This window comes from Podarcis bocagei (assembly GCF_964188305.1).
Source record: "Podarcis bocagei genome assembly, chromosome: 14".
NCBI classification, from domain to species: domain Eukaryota; kingdom Metazoa; phylum Chordata; class Lepidosauria; order Squamata; family Lacertidae; genus Podarcis; species Podarcis bocagei.
This window is the reverse complement of record NC_138139.1, coordinates 45,227,849-45,248,103: the sequence shown is the minus strand read 5'-3', so window position 1 is coordinate 45,248,103 and position 20,255 is coordinate 45,227,849. Positions and strand designations below refer to the sequence as shown.

Genomic DNA, 20,255 nt, shown 5'->3' with positions numbered 1-20,255 from the left:
GAAATGTCTGATTTCCATCAGGTCTCTCAATCTCCCTAACATTTGGCTGTCCCTGAAAAGCTTTTGAAGAATCTAGGTTCCTAGGAACACAACTTGAAAGACAAGCTGCTGCCTTAGCATATTGCAAGGCCAGTATTCTGACTTTGTCTGAACCAGCAGAGACTGGGAAGATGGTTGAATTAGGGCTGCCATATGTCCAAAAAAAGCTTGACAACTTTTGGGGTGTCCTGGTTTTGACTTTTTGAAATATGGCAGCCGCAAGTGTCTAGCAGGTGGTTTTCTTGCTACATAAATCTAAACAATGGCATTTGAATATATCCAATGTCTTACATTACAACAAAACTCAAATATGGGAAAAAAAATGTGTTTCAGCAAACATTGCTGCATGTTCAGTCAGTGGGAAAACAGCAAACAATAAGTTCCTGGCAGATTGTTTTGTGTCTTGGATTTCCTGCAAGAGGAAGTATGTAAAAATGTTGGGAACATTTGCTTCAGGTCTTTACTTGTGCTTTCTCATTTGTGATGTTTGAGTTGGAAATGGTAGATTTCATGTGACTGGGTGGATTTCAGAGAAACTTATGTGCTAAGCTTGGATCCTAGAACAATAGGCAGGTAGGATCCTAGAATGCAACAACTGATTGGCCTGCAGGAAAAGACCAATCAGGCTCCAGGAGGGAAGCAGAATCAGCCAATCAGACGGGAACCATTGTGTAAATAATGTATATAAAGCCAGAGGTTTGGGGGGAAATTCATTCACTGTTTTACGAGCTGCAATAAAGAGCATGAAATCACTACACGACTCCAAGTATATTTCACTATGTAATGTCACTTAAAGGCAAACAGTCTTAATTAAAGATTTATCTACCCCTTACCCCAATGCACATACTTAAAAGAATGCCTGTCACGAATAGCAATGCTTTGATCTCTGGAACTGTGAAACAATATTTGGAGGAGATCCTTTATTATTTTTTCTATGGTGCCTCTTTACTGAGATCATCATCCAAAACCCTGTTCTGAGTTCCTCAGGCCTTTCCACTGGAGAAGGACCGTGCCTTAATGAGAGAGCAGATACTTTGCATGTAGAAGGTTCCAGATTTAATTATTGGCACCTCCTGTTAAAATAGACCAAGAAACAAGTGATGGCATATCTCTGCTTGAGAGCTTGGAAATCCACTGACCTGGTATAAGACAGCTCCCTATGTTGATTATTTTATGTCTTTCTTTTATTTAAACAGCTTATGTATACCGCTTAACAATCGCGAAGTGGTGTACAATGCAGAAAAGATAAAAACGGATTGAACCGTAACATTGGACTTCAATTAAAATGCCTGCTGGAATAAACAAAAAAATATTCAGTTGGCACCAGAGGTTCAGTAGGGAGGGGGCATCTGACCTCACCTGGGAGTTCCATAAAATTGAGCCCACAATACTGAATGCATGACTCCTGGTGGATGTACAAGCCAAGCATCTGAGCCACAAGGGACCACTGATGCTGACTCCCCTGAAGACCTCAGTGATGAGGCAGGAATATAAGGGAATATGGGTGGTCCTTGATATATCCATTACATTCTAATGGAGATCCAGCAGTGTGGGAATGTTGTGGAAAGTAGGAGAAGATATATTGATTAAATATTATCCCTCCCCACTCACACTAGTGAGCATGTAGTAGAGCACCTTCCCTTGCACATTGCTGGAAGCAAGTTGATGGATTCGTTAGAATAATTTAAGTTAAGCAATCCAGTCTGGCTTGTCCAGATTGGAATGTTCCTGGTAAATTTCCCCTTTACAGTGGTACCTCGGGTTAAGAACTTAATTTGTTCTGGAGGTCCGTTCTTAACCTGAAACTGTTCTTAACCTGAGGTACCACTTTAGCTAATGGGGCCTCCCGCTGCCACTGCACCACCGCCGCACGATTTCTGTTCTCATCCTGAAGCAAAGTTCTTAACCTGAGGCACTATTTCTGGGTTAGCAGAGTCTGTAACCTGAAGCGTATGTAACCCGAGGTACCACTGTATTTCCCTCTTAAAAATAATAATCACTTGACAGTCTTTTTTCAAAGTAATGGTAAGGTTGACTTACATTCAGTACATGGTAGTATCCTGAAGGCAGGCTTTATCTTGTGGTTAACAGTTACATTTGTAGAGAAAAGAAGTCTGAGCTAGGCCTCAGACTTTCTACCTTGTGGCTTCCATACTCTGAAAGGATGAGCTGTATGCTGCTGGCTAGCCCTTTTGTAGGGTCTGCTAGGGTTATGCCCATCTACCTGGCCACACACAGGCGGAGGATGCTCAGAGCAGGTATGACAGGAACTCCTCCCTGTCTGGAGCAACATTCCCTTTTTTTTATAAATATTTTATTAAGTTTTCACAATAAAAAGCGTACAAAGACAAAGAAAATACAAAGTCACAAAAAACAATACAATACAAAAATGCAAACATTAAACACATCAAAAGAAAAAAGAGATAAAAACACATATATTAACAAAAAGAACAAAAATTTCCCTCTTTCTTAATTTCTCATCTTCAATTAACTTATTTTGCCGACTTCCTCACGTCTCCCATTCTTGTATCCCTTTTTAGAAAATTAATTCAGCAAATTCATATCCGATTAATTTATCTGTTGTTAATCCAATCTTACATTTTACTTTGTTGCTAAAGCCCCTGCAATTCATTTCAATGTCCTTAACATTCATAAATTTTACAATATTTCTGTAAATAAATTTTGAATTTCTTTCAATCTTCCTCCACCGTCTTGGAGCAGCATTCCCCTGTGTGTCCACTCTAGGAAACAGTAAATGTTGTATTTGACTGCTTCAGTGAAGATACATCCCACAAGTGGATGATTACATAATAGAGGAAGGCCTTCTCAGTGCCAATCCCCAGGCTACAGAATAGATTCCTAGGAGGTGCTTTCTTGCCACCCACTCTCTGTTCATTTCAGCACCATAAAATGTACTTTATTTAAAATACCTTTTTAAGGATACACGCTGCTGCGTAATGGTTGTGTATGTTTTTTTTTTAAGCCACTGCTGGCGTTTGTTAAGATCTGCTTCTTTTTGAGTGTTGTTAGTGTATAGATATGTTGGTTTATATGTATGCATATTTATAAAATGATTTTGCGTTGTGGTAAGTCAGGATAAAAATATTATAAAGAAATAATACCCTCTCAGTTATGGTCTGATAAAATAAAAAGAAGCCAAAGAAATTTATAGCTGGACATAAACTCCATGCTGCGTGGGCCATTTTCCCATTAGGGTCGACCCTACCTAGAATATAATAATAGTCAAGTGATACCTGTCCTTTTTTTTTTTAGGGACGCGGGTGGCGCTGTGGGTAAAACCTCAGCGCCTAGGACTTGCCGATCGTCAGGTCGGCGGTTCGAATCCCCGCGGCGGGGTGCGCTCCCGTTGCTCGGTCCCAGCGCCTGCCAACCTAGCAGTTCAAAAGCACCCCCGGGTGCAAGTAGATAAATAGGGACCACTTACTAGCGGGAAGGTAAATGGTGTTTCCCTGTGCTGCGCTGGCTCGCCAGATGCAGCTTGTCACGCTGGCCACGTGACCCGGAAGTGTCTTCGGACAGCGCTGGCCCCCGGCCTCTTAAGCGAGATGGGCGCGCAACCCCAGAGTCGGACACGACTGGCCCGTACGGGCAGGGGTACCTTTACCTTTTTACCTGTCTTAAAGATAAGGCCTGATTGATAATTCCACTTAGCATCTTATAGGGATGTGGCAGCTTTGCAGGACAGCCAGCCAGCCCCCCAGTGATGCAGGGCTATGTGTTGGGGTCTGATTCTTGCCAGGGCAAGAGCTTAGGCTTGTGCTCCTGGCTTGAATTCCTGCTCCGCATCAGCATGGCGAATTGGCCAATGGCGGGCTAGCACAGACAGCTCTCTGGGGACAGGCTTGAGGGAACAATCAGGCTTCTATTGACAGTGGCGGAGCAAGCCGATTGGGTGCCTGGGATGGCGCGCATGCCATGCATCCAGGGGCGGGGCCAGCTGTGCACAGGGGCGTGGCCTCTGAGGAGTCTTCCTGCCTCCTTCCACTCAGCCGCCCTACAGCTGAGGGGGAGGCGGGGGGCGGACCGTTTGGGGCAGTGTGGGGCCTATGGGTGCCCAAGCCACCGCGTCACTCCCAGGAGAGATGCGTGACTCGGGTGCGCTGCAGCCCTCCCCAGTGGTTACACCCAGGGAGACCCGCCCTCACTACACCCCCTTCCTCTGCCTCATCCCTTAGGTCTGCTCCTGGGGGATTTAAATCAGCCTGCGAGGTTTTACCCTTCCTTTCTCCTCCAGAAATAGGTTATCCCATTAAAGGGATCCTTGATGGAGTTGCCTCTGTCCATTTGCCCAGACAGGGGTCTTGGGACTCAGTGCTCCTAGAGGCTGTGATCCTTGTGGGGGTCCCCCTATTTGATGTAAGTTATAGGAATCCCTGCTGCCGGGTTGACCTTGATGTCATTTCTGGTAAGCAGCCCCCAAAACAAATGCTTACCCAATGGCTATGCCAAACCACTTCATCTGTAGTCAATAAAAGTTGTGGCCTGATTCGATCCCAGTCAGCTGTGTGGTCTCCTTTCTTGGTAGCTCACCTGAGCGGAGGAGGGGGCCGTGTGTGGCCCTGGCCTGCAAGTTAGTGATCGCTTGTGGATAGCTGCTGAAGAGCTGTGCCTTAGTACTGGCTGCTGGAGGGTATTCCAATATTTTTTTTAATAAGTTGTTGCATTTTGTACTTACTTCTCTTGTATAATTTGGCTTGTTGTGCAATAAAGAATACAGTCTATTCATATACCAAAAGGTAGGGATGGAAGGATCTGTCAGTTTCAACACCCAGTTTCTCATTTTTTCCAATCTTAAATTCAGTTCTTCATATTTCTGCAGCAATTCACGATTTTTGATTAAAAAAAAAATATTCATGAAAAGATTTCCGGGTGAATTTCTTCATAATAAACACATTTTTGTATGTTGTTTTAACCAACACACACATTTTTTTGCGTGCAATTTTTCCTAACATAATGCATTTCTGTATGTTGTTTTCACTAGTACTTTCATTTCTATGCACATTCCCCACTCAAGGATTCATTTTTGTAAACGTTTGGTTAGAGAACTGCATCACAAAAATGGGATTTGTGTGAATTCTGAAGAATGGCTGTGGTTTGGTTCCCATATTGTTTTGGAAAGTGTGAATTTGAGAACATCGGTTTTAAATGCAAATGAAATTGAATTTCTTCACCATTCTCTACTAAGAGGATTATGTGTTAAGAGAAGTACAAGGAATAGATTAGGAGCCATCTGCATAAATTTGCATGACAGCCTTCTTCAAGCACCTTGAAAGCTGTCACACAGAAGAGGACAAAGATAGATTCTATATTGCCTTACTTGGCCTTACTTTACAGGAGGGTACCTTGACCAAAGAACTCATAAAAGCTGGAGTTGGTACAGCTCTAGAGTAACAAGAATCAAGTCCTGAAATTCCCTCTCATGGACTTCAAACTATTTTGCACTTTGCCTGAGTCTAGAACCTCATAATTCAAGCACTATCCTTCTGTTTATATGGAAAACTGCCGGCAATGCTCCTCTGTTGAACTAACCCAAAGCCATTAGGGCACTTATAGCAGTGATGTGTATGTCCATGGAAAATGTGTAAGAGAAACGTATCGCAGCATAATCCTATACATGTTTATTTTTCTAAAATAAGCCCCATTGGGTTTGGTGGGGCCACAGTCCTATGCCCACTCACCTGGGCGTAAGTCCCATTGAACACAGTGGGCCTTACTTCTGAATAAACATGCATCAGGTTTGCCTGCACATTTGACTGGAGATGCTATTGAATCTTTGATCTTGTTCTTCTGAGACAGGGATGGCCTTGAATGTCAGATCATAAATAAGGTTCTTCAGATTATCTTTGCTGTGTGCTGTAAAGGAGATTTTCCTAGGGGAGGATTTTGATATGAAACCCTTCTCCAGGCAGGGGTGTGCCAGCTTTTGGGCCCCCCCAATATTTTAGGGGTGGGAGCTGGGCCCCCCAATGTCCAAAAAACATGTAGGCTCCTCCTCCTGCCGTGGAGAAGAAGGTGGGTCAAAGCAGCCTCTCACCGGTGGTGTTGGCAGCAGGAGGCAAAGGAAGGGCCACTGACCATTAGAGCTATGCGGCCACTGTGTTTGGCTCTGCTCCCATCTCCTTCTGACTTTCTGCGCACAAACTTTGGCCCCCCTGCCCCCATCACCCTTGAAAGCTGGCGTCTCCAGGTCATCAGTTTCCCCTTAAGTTTGGTGAACATTTTTTAATTCAAGAAGGAACTGACTTCCGGATGCATTTTTAATGTGAACGGATAGGCGAATTTAAGCCTACACCATCAGACTCTACCTTCAGTTACAGAAATGCAAATGAAACAAGATGTTAATCAGTTAATTGCACCAGTTACGGTAGTTGACAAAATGCCTTTAGTTCCAAATGTGAAGAGCACACCAAAAGCTTTTATTGTTTTCTACCATGGTTTCTACTACCTTGGAAAGACTGCAATTTCTTTGTTTCTATCCAATCCGAACACAAATCTAAAACCAGCGTGGGTGGCATTGTATATACCGTTTCTCTTCTGTTTTATTCGCTACACAAAGAAGCATAAGGGAGACTCAAAACACATTTTAATGTCACATATGAACACATCTTTTCATTTTGGTTCAACCAACAAGGCAACTTGTTGAGTCATAAAAGCGTACCAAAAGTAGAAAATCAAAACAGTGGTCTAACAGTGGAGGGTGTGTCAGGGATTTGCTGGCCTGGCAGAGATGCCCATGCAAATGTTTCAGAAATTTAGTAATCCTGCACTCAGTCCAGCAAAATCTTCTTACAAAGAACTCCCAACTTCCTTAAGCAAGAGGGCGGAAGATTATATTTACCCTTTTGGTTCAGGAGTTAGCATTCTACATTATAAACTGTTAAGACTCACAACATTCCTATGACCAAGAACAGGCTGATATGATTTAGGGGACCTGCAGATGTTGGTCAGAGCAGTGGTGTTAATGCAGAACAGGAACTGAAGCAGGAAGCGTAAAACCTGAAGGCCATGTACACAGTATATTTTTGAAGCACATTGCAAGCACATCCTTTCCCGCCAAGAATTCTGTACACTGTCTTTCGTTTAGGGTTGCTGGGAATTATAACTCTGTGCTTTAAAGCTATAGTGTTTACACAGTCAAATGTTATTGAGCATTTTTTAAAAAAGCATATTCAACACTGCCACTGCTATTTTGAAGAAACTAGCAATTGTTGCTGGTGAGGAGTGGTGATCAAACAGGAAACTAAATAGCAATACCTCTTCTCCGGTAGCAAAGACTGGAAAAGAGTGGGGGAGAAGGACGCACACAAAAAAGCAGGAAGTCCCTCAGATCTATCCATAGCTGTCAACCTTCCCTTTTTTTGTCAGAAATTCCCTTATTCCAGCGCCATTTCCCGCTGCTATCCTGGATTGTTAGATATCCCGTAGACTGTCCCCGGGACAGGTGAGGCTGCTGATCCCTTATTTTTGAGACTGCTGATCCCTTATTTTCAAATCTGAAAGTTGACAGCTATGGATATATCCATGCTATAGACATAAACTACTTAAATTATTATCTCTGATATGATTTAGGGGACCTGCAGATGTTGGTCAGAGCAGTGGTGGTAATGCAGAACAGGAAGTGGAGTGGTAAGGGTAAAACTTGAAGGCCATGTACATACACAGCATACATTTGAAGGTTTCTTTAACACAGGAGCCCTAGCAACATCACCAAAGTACAATTCCTAGAATTGTTGTGGAGGAAAGAGCAATGGCAGATACAGTGGTATAAAACCAAGACATAATATGATGTAGACCATCCAATAGAAATAGTACATCTTAGGGTCAAACTGTATGTTTTTCAGTAGCAGATAGTGTGCTTAAGAAAAGCACACCATTTTATTAACAAAAAGCAATCAGGGTCCCACGCTCTGAATTAGGGCTGTGGCACAGAGAAGGGTTAAACCTTTTGCCCTGTGCTGCTTTCCTGGTGGAATAGCACTCCCAAAGCTTGTCGTTGCCCCATGGTGATGATATATATACTACAAATAGCACCTTCAGCAGCAAAGAGTAGTTGGAACAGGGGCAGCTGTTTCTCATAGGAAAATGGTGCAGGAGGAAAAAACTGCATCACCGCCCCCAACCCTGATGCAAATTAAGGATATATTTGAAATAAGTAACATATGAAGGAGGGTTACTGCCAGCTCTCATGTTGCATGGCCAGATTAGTGGTGGCCCCTGATATCTGCATGTTGAGCACAGATATCTGAAGAGACGCCTTATATGTACACAGCTGCTCTCACTCAGGGTCTCCATACAATTAGGATGTCAGTGCAATCAGGGAGCCCAGTCATAAGCTAGCCTGTGCATTAGCAGTTGCTTGTGATCGGGGTCTCCTCTTCTGAGCTCAGCCTGTGGACATCAGGGGTTGGCTAGGCCAGGTGCATGACATCAGGGATGGGGCAAGTGGATTGCTCTGTTGGGCATCTTATGATGCCCCTTTGTGCAAGCAATATGTCCTACAATGAGGGACAGCAGGTTCTTTAACTTTCAGCTCTCTAGGTTTCTAATTTTTCCAATCTTAAATGCAGTAATTTGGGGGCAAATAATCCTCATGAAAGTTCTTAAGCATTTTGGTGCAAATTTGTCCTGATAAACACATTTTTCTATGTTATTTTATATGCAGTTTCTCCTAATATAGTGCATTTTTGTATTGTATTTTCACCAATATCTTTATTTTTCTGCACATTGCAACCATCCCCATTGTTCAGCCCGGACACTGAGGTCCAGCGCCGAGAGCCTTCTGGTGGTTTCCTCACTGTGAGAAGTGAGGTTACAGGGAACCAGGCAGAGGGCCTTCTTGGTAGTGGCGCCCACCCTGTCGAACGCCCTCCCATCAGATGTCAAGGAAATGAACAACTATCTGACTTTTAGAAGACATCTGAAGGCAGCCCTGTTTAGGGAAGCTTTTAATGACTGTTGTTTTAATGTAATTTCAATATTTTGTTGGAAGCTGTCCAGAGTGGCTGGGGTATAAATAATAAATTATTAGTATATAACCACATATATGCATTTTTTTGTAAGCATCTGGTTGGAGAACTGCATTGCAAAAACTGGATGGATGTGAATTTCAAAGGATGGCTTTGTTTGGGGGTCTCATATTGTTGTGAAAAGTGACAATTTGCTAGTCACATTTAAATGTGAACTGAATGAAATCTTTCCCTCATACCTACCTGTTGTGTGGCCAACTGTTAGTTTAGCTGCAGCTACATTGTACAAGAGAAAAGCCTGTGTACAGCATTCTGCCTTAATTGTTCATGTGTATGCAATTAAATGAGTGTGCTTGGGCTACATCCAGCAATTTCTTACTTAACGTCTAGGGACCCTGGGGAGGAAATTACATACTGAAGAATGGCAACCATTCAAAATTTAAGCAGGGCATTCGTAAGAGACCAAAACAAGGACTGTAATTCACCAGAAACGTGGGCCAGAAATAGGGACTGATCTTAATGTCTATGATGACATGAAAATTGACTGCAAAAACATGAATTGTTGTGAGAATGGCTTTTTAATTTTACAGCATTGGTCCCCAACAAAGCCCACTTTGTGGAACATCCTTTGCTAAGACCACAAGCTTTTCAAAATAGATTTTGAGATTTGAGTCTGGGTATCAAAAATCACACTCACCATAATATATCCACTATACATTTTGGAATATTGTTTGGGACAGGAATGGGGAACCCATGACCTCCAGATGTTGTTGTACCCCACTTTCTACCAGTCCCAGCCAGCACGGTCAACGGTCAGGCCTGATGGGAGTTGTAGTTCAACAATACCTGGAGAGCCACATTTGCCCCATCTCTAGGTCAGGAGGATAGGCTAGGGCAAAAGAACAAGAATATATAGGTAATTTTCAGTGCAGTGACTGATGAGACAATGACCAAGGTCTACACTAGCATGACATCGCCTTTATTAACTAGTGTAGCAATACCTCATTAAATCTATAAACCATTGACACACAGTCAAGAGAAAAAGAAGATTAGCAATGGGTTCATGGGTTTACAAGCTTTCGGAAGATCGTCTCCTATAGATGCCTCAGTTCTCCTGACACGTGTGGTCATTTTCAATGCCTTAGGAGAGCACCATTTCCTGGAATTCTGCACCAAAAGCGGGGAAAAAGTCATTTGCAAAGCTGACTTGTATAATTCAGACAGTTGCTTGTCTACATCGCAATCTCTCATGTAGTGACAGCACAAGATATGGCAGCGAGGGAGTTATGAAATAGGTGTGAAAAATATTGGAATATAGTGGCTGAAATTGTGGAAGTGCTACAGGTAGGGGACTGTGGGTCTTATAGCTTTGCGAGTGAGACTTTGCAGTGCCAGGGAACAAAAACGACAAATTTGGACAAGGCTAGACTATGTGGACGGAAACTAGGTTTCATCAAGGAGAATGGGTCCATGTATAGCTAGTAACCTCCAGATTCAGGAACAGTATACCTCTGAATTGCCAGTTGAGTGGAGAACAACTGGGAGAAGCTTATTGCCCTTAATGTCCTGCTTTTTGCGTTTCCAGAAGCATTTGGATAGCCACTTTTGGAAACCAGGAAACTGGGCTAAATGTCACAACAGGTGACTCTTGTCAATTTTGGTTTCTCACTTGTGATGATGATTACCTAATTCACTTACGAACCACATTTTACATGTGTCTCAAGGTGACCTTGGCATCAGTTTGTAATGCTCCTTATGGAAATTTGTCAGCATATTGGTATGTATTTTCCCTAAAGTATGTCTTTTCCCTAATGTAAATAATTTCCCTTAATATAATGCATCTTGGGGTGTTGTTTGCACAATTCTGTACACCTTTTTGATTGTTTGTTAGAGAACTGCATCAGCCAATTCGAATCCTACCTGTATTTCTGCTCGTATAGCATTTTGGGAAGGGTGTAACCACAGCTGATAAAGGTCACCCATTTTATTAAAGCCACCTCTTTCTCTCCCCCCCCCAACCTGCTTGTGCAACAATTATGCTGGGGGGGGGGAAGAGGCCCTATTCCTATGAATGAACCTTTTTGTAATGTTAGCTGATAACTGGCTTGAGGCTGCGGCAGCAGTTGCTGTTAGATGAGGAGGAAGGAGAGGCAGAGGAAGTCATATGTGGGGAACAGCCCAAGAGTAAGGATGGGTACCCCAATACAAGGGGGACAGTTCTGCTGGCTCTCTGTCTTGCCCCATCCTGTCCTCTCCCCCTAGAGATTGCATACCACCGGCGGAGGGTGTCAACAAGCCATGGTAAAGGTAAAGCCCTGGACGGTTAAGTCCAGTCAAAGGTGACTATGGGGTTGCGGCGCTCATCTCACTTTCAGGCCGAGGGAGACAGCGTTTGTCCACAGACAGCTTTCCGGGTCATGTGACCAGCAGGACTAAACTGCTTCTGGTGCAATGGAACACCGTGACAGAAGTCAGAGCGCACAGAAATGCCATTTACCTTCCACAGTACCTATTTATCTACTTGCACTGGTGTGCTTTCAAACTGCTAGGTTGGCAGGAGCTGGGACAGAACAACGGGAGCTCACTGCCAATCTTCCAACTGGCAAGCCCAAGATGCTCAGTAGTTTAGACCACAGCGCCATCCTGCGTCCCATGAGGGGAGGCTGGGCAGCTGGTGGAGCCATAGGGGCCAACCCCATTCTATCATTCTATCACCAAGAACTTGGTGATTTCCCTGCTGTTGACAGCAGACCCACACCCCTCACAGGTTTCATCTGGCCTCAGATGCCTGATGCTGTTCTTGAACTCTATAGCCTCACCTTAGGCATCTGTACCTGTACCATTGCAATCATTGATTGAAGCTTGCTTTCTTACTCACACATAAGAGCCTCTGTTGAAGTGTTGTTTACCAGGACAAGGAGATGATTAACCCTTCCCTCCCCAGCTGTCCATGTTGAAAATGCAGCAATTAGGTAGGCTTAGTACATAAAAGTTTCATTTGCATAAATGGAACCTTTTCTAAGTCCAATCACTGCATAGGTGGCTGAGGGAGGGAGACTATGGGGCAGAGCTATTTCCCTGGAATTTAAGGGCCACATACCCAGTTGGTCGTGGCTCTTTGACCTGGTTCACTATGAGAGTGAGCAGAACATGAAAAAGTCTGTTAAGTCAGATCCACCCCCCCAGGAGCCAGTTTCTAGGATAATACTTGCAGAATGGAATCACCAATAGGTGAAAGAGCCTACCCTCATGGAGCTTGTCCATGGTTGTTGGGGCATTTGTGCTTAGTACTAATCTCACAGAGGGTGCCAGTCAGCCAGTTTCTAGGAGAAAGGGAAGGGGGCAGAAACAGTGGATAGAGGTGACAGGATTAACCTATGCTGGACCATTCAATATCAACCACATTCGTACCTTCAGCCCCAATCTTCCCATCTCCATCGTGGTCTCCTGCTGCCAAAAGGGTTTTGGTTTCTGTAGCTGTTAACACTCGGGCTCCACTATCAAACCTCTGAAGGAAAAACCTAGTAAGGGAAGAATAAAGCGTATACAACTGAATGCCATTGAATATACGACTGCTTGAAGAGGAGTCCTGAGCAACACGAAACCTTGTTAACCTCAGTTACACACTGACCTAGTTTGCATTAACACTAAGACCACATTCACACCACACATTTAAACTTTAAAGCACTGTGACAACGCTTTAAGTAGTCATGGAATTAAGTCCCCAAAGAATTGTGGGAGCTGTGGGTGCTGAGAGTTGTTAAGGGTGCTGAGAGTTGTTAAGCGACCCCTATTCCCCAAACTGAGCTGCAATTTCTCATTGTTCCTTGTGAGAAGGGATTTACTGTTAAACCACTCTAGGAATTGTAACTCTGTGAGGGTCTCATAGCAACTCTTAGTTGCAGAGGTCAGCAAACTTTTTCATCAGGGGGCCGGTCCACTGTCCCTCAGACCTTGTGGGGGGGGGGCAGACTATATTTTGAAAAAAATAATAATGAACAAATTCCTATGCCCCAGAAATAACCCAGAGATGCATTTTAAATAAAAGCACACATTCTGCTCATGTAAAAACACCAGGCAGGCCCCACAAATAACCCAGAGATGCATTTTAAATAAAAGGACACATTCTACTCATGTAAAAACACGCTGATTCCCAGACCGTTTGTGGGCTGGATTTAGAAGGTGATTGGGCTGGATCCAGCCCCCGGGCCTTAGTTTGCCTACCCATGTCTTAGCGCCATTAACAAAATACAGCTCCCAGATTACTTTGAGGAAAGCCAAGGCTGTTTAAAGTGGTATCAGAGTGCTTTAAATGTATGGCCAAACCATAGCTAAGCATGAACAGGCAAGTGTGCAAGAACTCGGGTGGAAAATCACACCCACTTTGCTCTTTTGCTGCTGCTTGAATCGTGAGCTTTCTGAATCAGACCATGAGTTGGAGGCATTTGAAGACAGGGACTCTCAATGTGATGAGAGGGGAGAAGACTATAGACTATGCAACAAATCCTACTTGATGAACCCTCACTCTCTGCCTCAGACAATCTCAGGCCTGGGCAGGACAGGAGCACTAAAGCACTCGCCTGCTTTTGATCCTCAGCACATGGTATTCAGAAGTTCACTTCCTATGACACTAACTTGAGGTAATATATTCATTGGAACAAGGAGGCATCAATAGCTTTATCCTCTACAAATTTGTCTAATCCCCGTTGCCTAGGAAATTTTCTTCTCCCTGACAGACGGTGGCGGTGGAGAGGAGGGAAAACTGGGCACCAAGTTTACCAAATGGAGAACGGTCAGAGGAGCAAGGAACTAAAGCAGAAATTGAGAACCTGTAGTCTTCAAGGACTCCACTCCCATCAGCCGGAGCCAACGTGGCCAGCAGACAGGTCTGATGGTAACTGGATTCCAGCAACATATATAGGGCCATAGATTCCTCATCCCCCACTTTAAAAAAATGTTGTTACATAAAGTGGGATGCAAATGAATAGGCATTTTTTACCTCCCACATTTTAAAGATTTCTCACAATATTAGTGCTATTTTAAATCAGGCTGATTAGGTTTTATGGTAGAAGTGACTACTAGCAGATTCCCCCAGGAAATCACTGAGCGGTTCAATAATTTGCATGTTTATTCAAAAATAAATCCTGCTGTGTCCAGTGGGGCTTAGACAGGGGAGGAGGAAGGGGGGTGCAGTGGGGGCGGTCTGAGTTTGAGTTTGGATTTGATATCCCGCTTTATCACTACCCTAAGGAGTCTCAAAGTGGCTAACAATCTCCTTTTCTAAAAGGCGAAAGATTTATACGATCTGAAGAGAAACCAGAGTATCCCGCTTTATCCCGCTTTATCACTACCCTAAGGAGTCTCAAAGTGGCTAACAATCTCCTTTTCCCTTCCTCCCCCACAACAAACACTCTGTGAGGTGAGTGGGGCTGAGAGACTTCAGAGAGAAGTGTGACTAGCCCAAGGTCACCCAGCGGCTGCATGTGGAAGAGCGGGGAATCGAACCCGGTTCACCAGATTATGAGTCCACTGCTCTTAACCACTACACCACACCACTGAGCGGGGTGACAAAATGCTGGGCAGCACTCACTGCAGGGCCTGCAGCATGCCTGAGCCAGGCATCTCTCCTGGGAGTGACGCGGTGGCTTGGGCGCCCGTAGGCTCCGCGCTGCCCCAAACAGTTCGCCCGCTGCCTCCCCCTCAGGCAGGCAGACTCCTTGGAGGCCTGGTGGAGCGTCCTGCCCCGACTGGCCCCACCCCATCCCTGGGCGCAGGGCACACGCACCGCCCCAGGCGCCCGATCAGCTTGCTCCGCCGCTGGGCTTAGGCTGTGTAGACGCTGTCTTTGAAGCGCATTTGCAGCACATTCCTTCTCTCAAAGCATTCTGGGCACTATGATTTACCCTTCCAGTGTTTACAATTCCCAGCAACCCTTAACAAACCACAGTGCCCGTAATTCTTTGAGGGAGAAGAATGTGCTTTATAGGCATAGTACCCAGAAAGTGTGCACAGGGTGTCTGTTAAATATGGTTCATGCTTATTTTATATTCAAACCAAGGACGCACCAAAGAAATGAGAGAAACACAAAAGGAAGAGAGTTGTCTAGGCAACTTCAAAAGTCAGAGAAAGAGAGCAAAGGGGAGGTGGAGCCTCACTTCAGTTCATCTTCTTCAATGTAGCCACTTTGATCATTGTCTAGGATGCGGAAGAGATCCTTCAGTTGGCTGCTGCTCTTTTTGGACATGCCACTTATCTGAAAGAATTTTTTGTAGTTGAAACTATCTGGAGCTAAGACAGAAAAAGAAAGCTGCTGTTACCTAGGAGCTTGGGATACAGATGAAGACGGTCACTTCTTTCGTACCTATGCATCCTGACTCCAAAAGTTGCTCATATCCTCTTATGGCTTCTGTGCATGTGTGCACTTACAAGTGGCATTTTAAGATTTCTTTCACACATGCCTGCTTCTCACTGCATTATCTCTGCGAGGGATCCGTTGTCGAGTGGATCAGACTTAATGCATTTCTGTCTCTGGCATGGTTTATTTATTTGATTGTTTCATAAAATTTATATACTGCTTGACTATAAAAACCCCCCAAAACTAAAAACACCAAACCTCGAAGCAGAATAAAACAATGAAATCATTGCCAAAAACAGTTTAAAATAACAATTAAAAACATTTTTTAAAAATAATTAAAATCAACGATAAGATGAAGACAGATTAAAAACACACAGCAACATTGTATACATCTGGGTAGGCCTCCCTAAACGAATATATATTTTTTGCAGGTGCTGAAAAGATTACAGTGGAACCTTGGTTCTTGAATGGCTTAGTTGACAAACAAATCGGCTCCCAGACGCTGAAAACCCAGAAGTAAGTGTTCTGGTTTCCGAACGTTTTTTGGAAGCCAAACATCCAATGCCGTTGTTGACTATTGTTTCGGGGAGGGGGGGGGGCTGCGCTAATCGGAAGCCGCGCCTTGGTTTTCAAACGTTTCGGGAGTCGAACGGACTTCCGGAATGGATTAAGTTCAAGAACCAAGGTTCCACTGTACCGTGAAGGGGCCTGCCTGATGTCAATAGGCTGGGAATTCCAAAGTGTGGGATGCTGCCATATGAAAAGTTCAATTTATTACAAATGCAAAGCAAGTATTGTGTGGCACCTGTAACGGTGCCAGTTCCGCAGGAGGATCCTGTGGTCAAGGTACTCAAAAACCAACAGGACATCAAGAAGCAGGAACAGGGTCATACTCCCCCACCCCCTCTCTTCAGAGGTCATCCATTGGGGTGACCAATGTCAACTCAGACCCGAATCCTGGTTGGGAAGGATCTAAGAAATTTGTGGCATCCAAGAATGCTTGGAGGTGCCCCCTGCCCAATCCTGTCCACCACCTTCCCCCCAAAGGAAAGATTTGAGACTGGTCGATAAGGGGGTCCAGAGCTGGTTTCTTTAGGAGTGTGGGGTCCAGAGCAGGTTTCTTTAAGACAGGGGTCAGCAAACTTTTTCAGCAGGGGGCTGGTCCACTGTCCCTCAGACCTTGTGGGGGGCTGGACTACATTTTGGGGAAAAAATAATGAACGAATTCCTATGCCCCGCAAATAACCCAGAGATGCATTTTAAATAAAAGGACACATTCTACTCATGTAAAAACACGCTGATTCCTGGAGCGTCCACGGGCCAGATTTAGAAGGCAATTGGGCTGGATCCGGCCCCCGGGCCTTAGTTTGGCAGCCAAACCAAACCATACCATACATTAAATGTGTGATTGCATCCTTCAAAATAGCAGCTGCAGGGATTTATTTAACTACAGGCTGTTTAATGAGAAAAATAACATAAGTAGCTCACAAAATGAACTTACCAATGAAACACAGATCAAATACAATGATGAGACACAGATAAAATAACTGAATTGGAACCTGTGTATTTAGAACACTGGTGTAGTTGGGTAATTTAAGACTCTGGACTTCAAGGTCTCTTGGAGACCTTCCTCTAGGTGGCAATGTGTATTATACTTCATTTACTGTGGTTTGGATGCCCTCCTGCTTATTCTGTTGTCTAGGGCTGGGAGCAAACTATAGGTAGGGGATGTCCTGCTTGTCAATGTCCTGTAGGCATCAGGCTAACTACTACCTTGAGCTCTTAACCTCTTTAAGATCTTCAGAGAGGAAGCAGACTACAAATGGAAATGCAGCAATACAGTTGAAGACAGCATCTTGGGTTACATCAGTGACTGAGAACCTGTGGCCATGAGGTGAGGTGAAAGAATTTGCCTCAGGGGCAGATCTGACCTCTGCCCCACCACCACCCTACTGCCACTGTTGCACCACTGCCAGCCATGCTGTGGTTCTGCTCATGCCACCTCTGCTGCTGCCACAGTACCCTTGCCCTCACCCCAACACTGTGTCCTCACCGCTGCCACTGTGTCGCGGCAGCAGCCTGGATGTAGCCGTGGCATACCCACCAATATTTCTCTGATGAAAATAGGGATGATGATGAGGATAATAATACTTTCCCATCTGACTGGGTTGCCACAGCCACTCTGGGCAGCTTCCAACATATATAAAAGCACAATAAAATACGAAACATTAAAAAAACTTCCCTATACAGGGCTGCCTTCAAATATCTTCTAAAGGTTGTATGGTTACTTATCTCCTTGGCTCAGGGATCATGTAACTCCATGCTCTTCAACATTTCTCCCATGAAAATAGGGATGTTCTTAGGAAAACCGGGATACTCCAGGATCAAATCAGAAACTGGGACGGCTTCTGCAGTGGCGTAGCGTGGGGGGTGCAGGGGGGGCCGGCCACACCGGGCACAACATCTGGGGGTTAGGGTTAGGGGGCGCAAATCCACGGGTTAGGGGGCGCAAATCCACGGGTTAGGGGGCGCAAATTACTTGCCTTGCCCTGGGTGCTGACAACCCACACTACGCCACTGGGCTTCTGTAAACCTGGGACTGTCCCTGGAAAACAGGGACACTTGGAAGGTCTGCAATAGGCAAGGCTGTAGTTGCAGCGGCGGGATGGGCAGCAGTGCAGATGCAATGCTGGGGGCAGGGAGGGTGCCTGGATTTGTGGGGGGAGAGTGCTGGGCAGGGGGAGGCAGCGGGGCGTTTTGCCTACAGTGGTAAAACCTCCTGGACTATGCCTGTCTGTGTGGCTGTCCAGAAGTTGTTGGAATCAAACCCTAATCAACCCCAGCCACTATGGACAAGGTAGAAATTATGGGAGCTATAGTACAACAACACCTGGAGAGCCCTAGATTCCCCATTCCTGGACTAATGGACCTTTGGGTCACATTATTGCCATACATTTAAAGCCTATCACTTCACCCACAGAATCCTCGGAGCTGTGGTTTGCTAAGGGTGCTAGGAATTGTAGCTGTGTGAGAGGGAAACTACAGTTCCCAAGATTCTTTGTGAGTAAGCCATGTCTGCTAGGGTGGTAGAAATGTGTTTTAGATGCAGCTCTTAGATTAGTTACACAGACAATTTTACCTTGACAGTCTCTGATTGCAGCAGCAATATCAGAAGGGCTGATGATGTCGCTGATACTCATATTAATCTGTCCCAAAAGACAAAAAAGCAAAGTGCTATAACAAGGGAAACGAGCTCACCCTTTCACTCAGGGAACGGAAGAGATACGAGAGAAGAAAAAGCAAGGGGCATTGCATTCGGCTTTAAGACAAAACCTATTAATATGTATCTTTAAAACTGTCTACACAATCAGCATAACCATGGCTGGATCTAGAAAACATCATAGAAGTGTTTCAGTTTAAAGCGTTGTAAATTTAAACAGGGAAAACAGGTGGAGAAAAACGGGACTCTGCATCACCATCTAGTGGCACAATGTTATATTGCATATACAACACATATAAATTGCTTTTTCTTTACCAGTCCAAATGAGTCCCATTTTTGGATAAACCTTGTCCTCATATTGAGGACCCCTCTTTGGACCCCTCTTTGACTCAGGCCTACTTCCATATTTGATGTATCTTACATATTTTTGTGAAAACAGCATTGTATTTTGACATGCACAGATATGAGAGATGGAGATGAGAGAGAGAAATAAGCGCCCCGGCTGAAAATGGAAAGGGTGGAATATTTTCACTAAAAATGGTTAATCATCCTAGTATTGTGGACAGTAACAGGTAAAAGGATAGCCGATAAATAGATAACAGGTCCATCTCAGAGAAGAAGCACTATGCTTACTACTCAGAGAAGTTTTGCTCCCGTAGTCCCTTTCATGGCTTTTCCAGGCAGGGAAACAGTTCACAGGTAAATAGATAATAGCTCAGTCTTAGAGACAAAGCTGTATACTTACAATGTAGTTGTCCAGGCACAGGTGTCTCTGCCCTTTAATCTCTTCACGGGCTGCTCACCTTTATGGTTTCTCCGAGCAGGGAAGAGGTGGGAGGGGGGGAAAAGCCGAATCAATATCAGGCAAAATTGTACCTTTGGCTTGGAGTTGTCCACCTAACTTATATAGGATTCAAAAGGTGACAATAGCGACTTAGGTTACCCTTTCATGGATTAGATGCTCAATTTGAGACCCTGCTCAAATGTCTTGCTTAACTAATGAACTGGGTTTTTTCCCCTTCTATTTATACCCAAGGAGAATATAGTAGAGAGAATTGCTGACACTCCCATCTTGGCAATATGTTCTTGCACTGACTTTAATTAGGCCTGCACCAATGGGGGGAAAGTGTACAGGAACAGTTTTTATAGCAAAGTAGGGCCTGGGCTGCACCTTGCTCCCAACTGTGCGATACTCAACCATCAAAGAGAATTACGGACACTCTCATCCTGACAATGAATTATTGCACTGGCTTTCGTCAAGCTTAAGTGCAATCATCAAACTGGAATTCCACATGAATTCAATGTGAGGGACCAAAAACATTTGCTTTGGTTAGTAATGGCAAGCTGGATACCAAGGAGAAAGTCTTTAGCTCAGTGGTGGGGTTCGTGTGTTGCATACAGCAGGTTCACAAAATTAATGCCTGCCTTGGTTTGGACATGATGTTAAACCATGGTTTAGATTTACACGGGTTACAAGCTTTGAGTTTCTGTGCCAACTCTTTCCTGCGCAGTATGATTCTGAAGACAATGGAAGCTTTCACTTCTGCTTTTAGTTAACCACACTTTATTGTTATATCCAACTCCGAAACTGTGGTTAATCTTGACATTCTTTTGAAACGGTCAGCTTTATAAACCAGAGTTTGAGGCTGGCTTG

General features: G+C 44.4%; 1 protein-coding gene across 1 annotated transcript; it reads right to left on the bottom strand.

Moving 5' to 3' along the window:
- Window positions 1-12,396: 12,396 nt before the first annotated feature.
- LOC308572856 (parvalbumin, thymic CPV3-like) lies at window positions 12,397-18,581 on the bottom strand (the record flags this gene model as incomplete). The annotated part of the gene is made up of 3 exons (XM_081169286.1): window positions 12,397-12,547; window positions 15,182-15,314; window positions 18,521-18,581. 3 exons carry the CDS (start codon window positions 18,579-18,581, stop codon window positions 12,397-12,399), a joined length of 345 nt encoding a protein of 114 aa, XP_081025412.1.
- Between the last annotated feature and the right edge of the window lie 1,674 nt (window positions 18,582-20,255).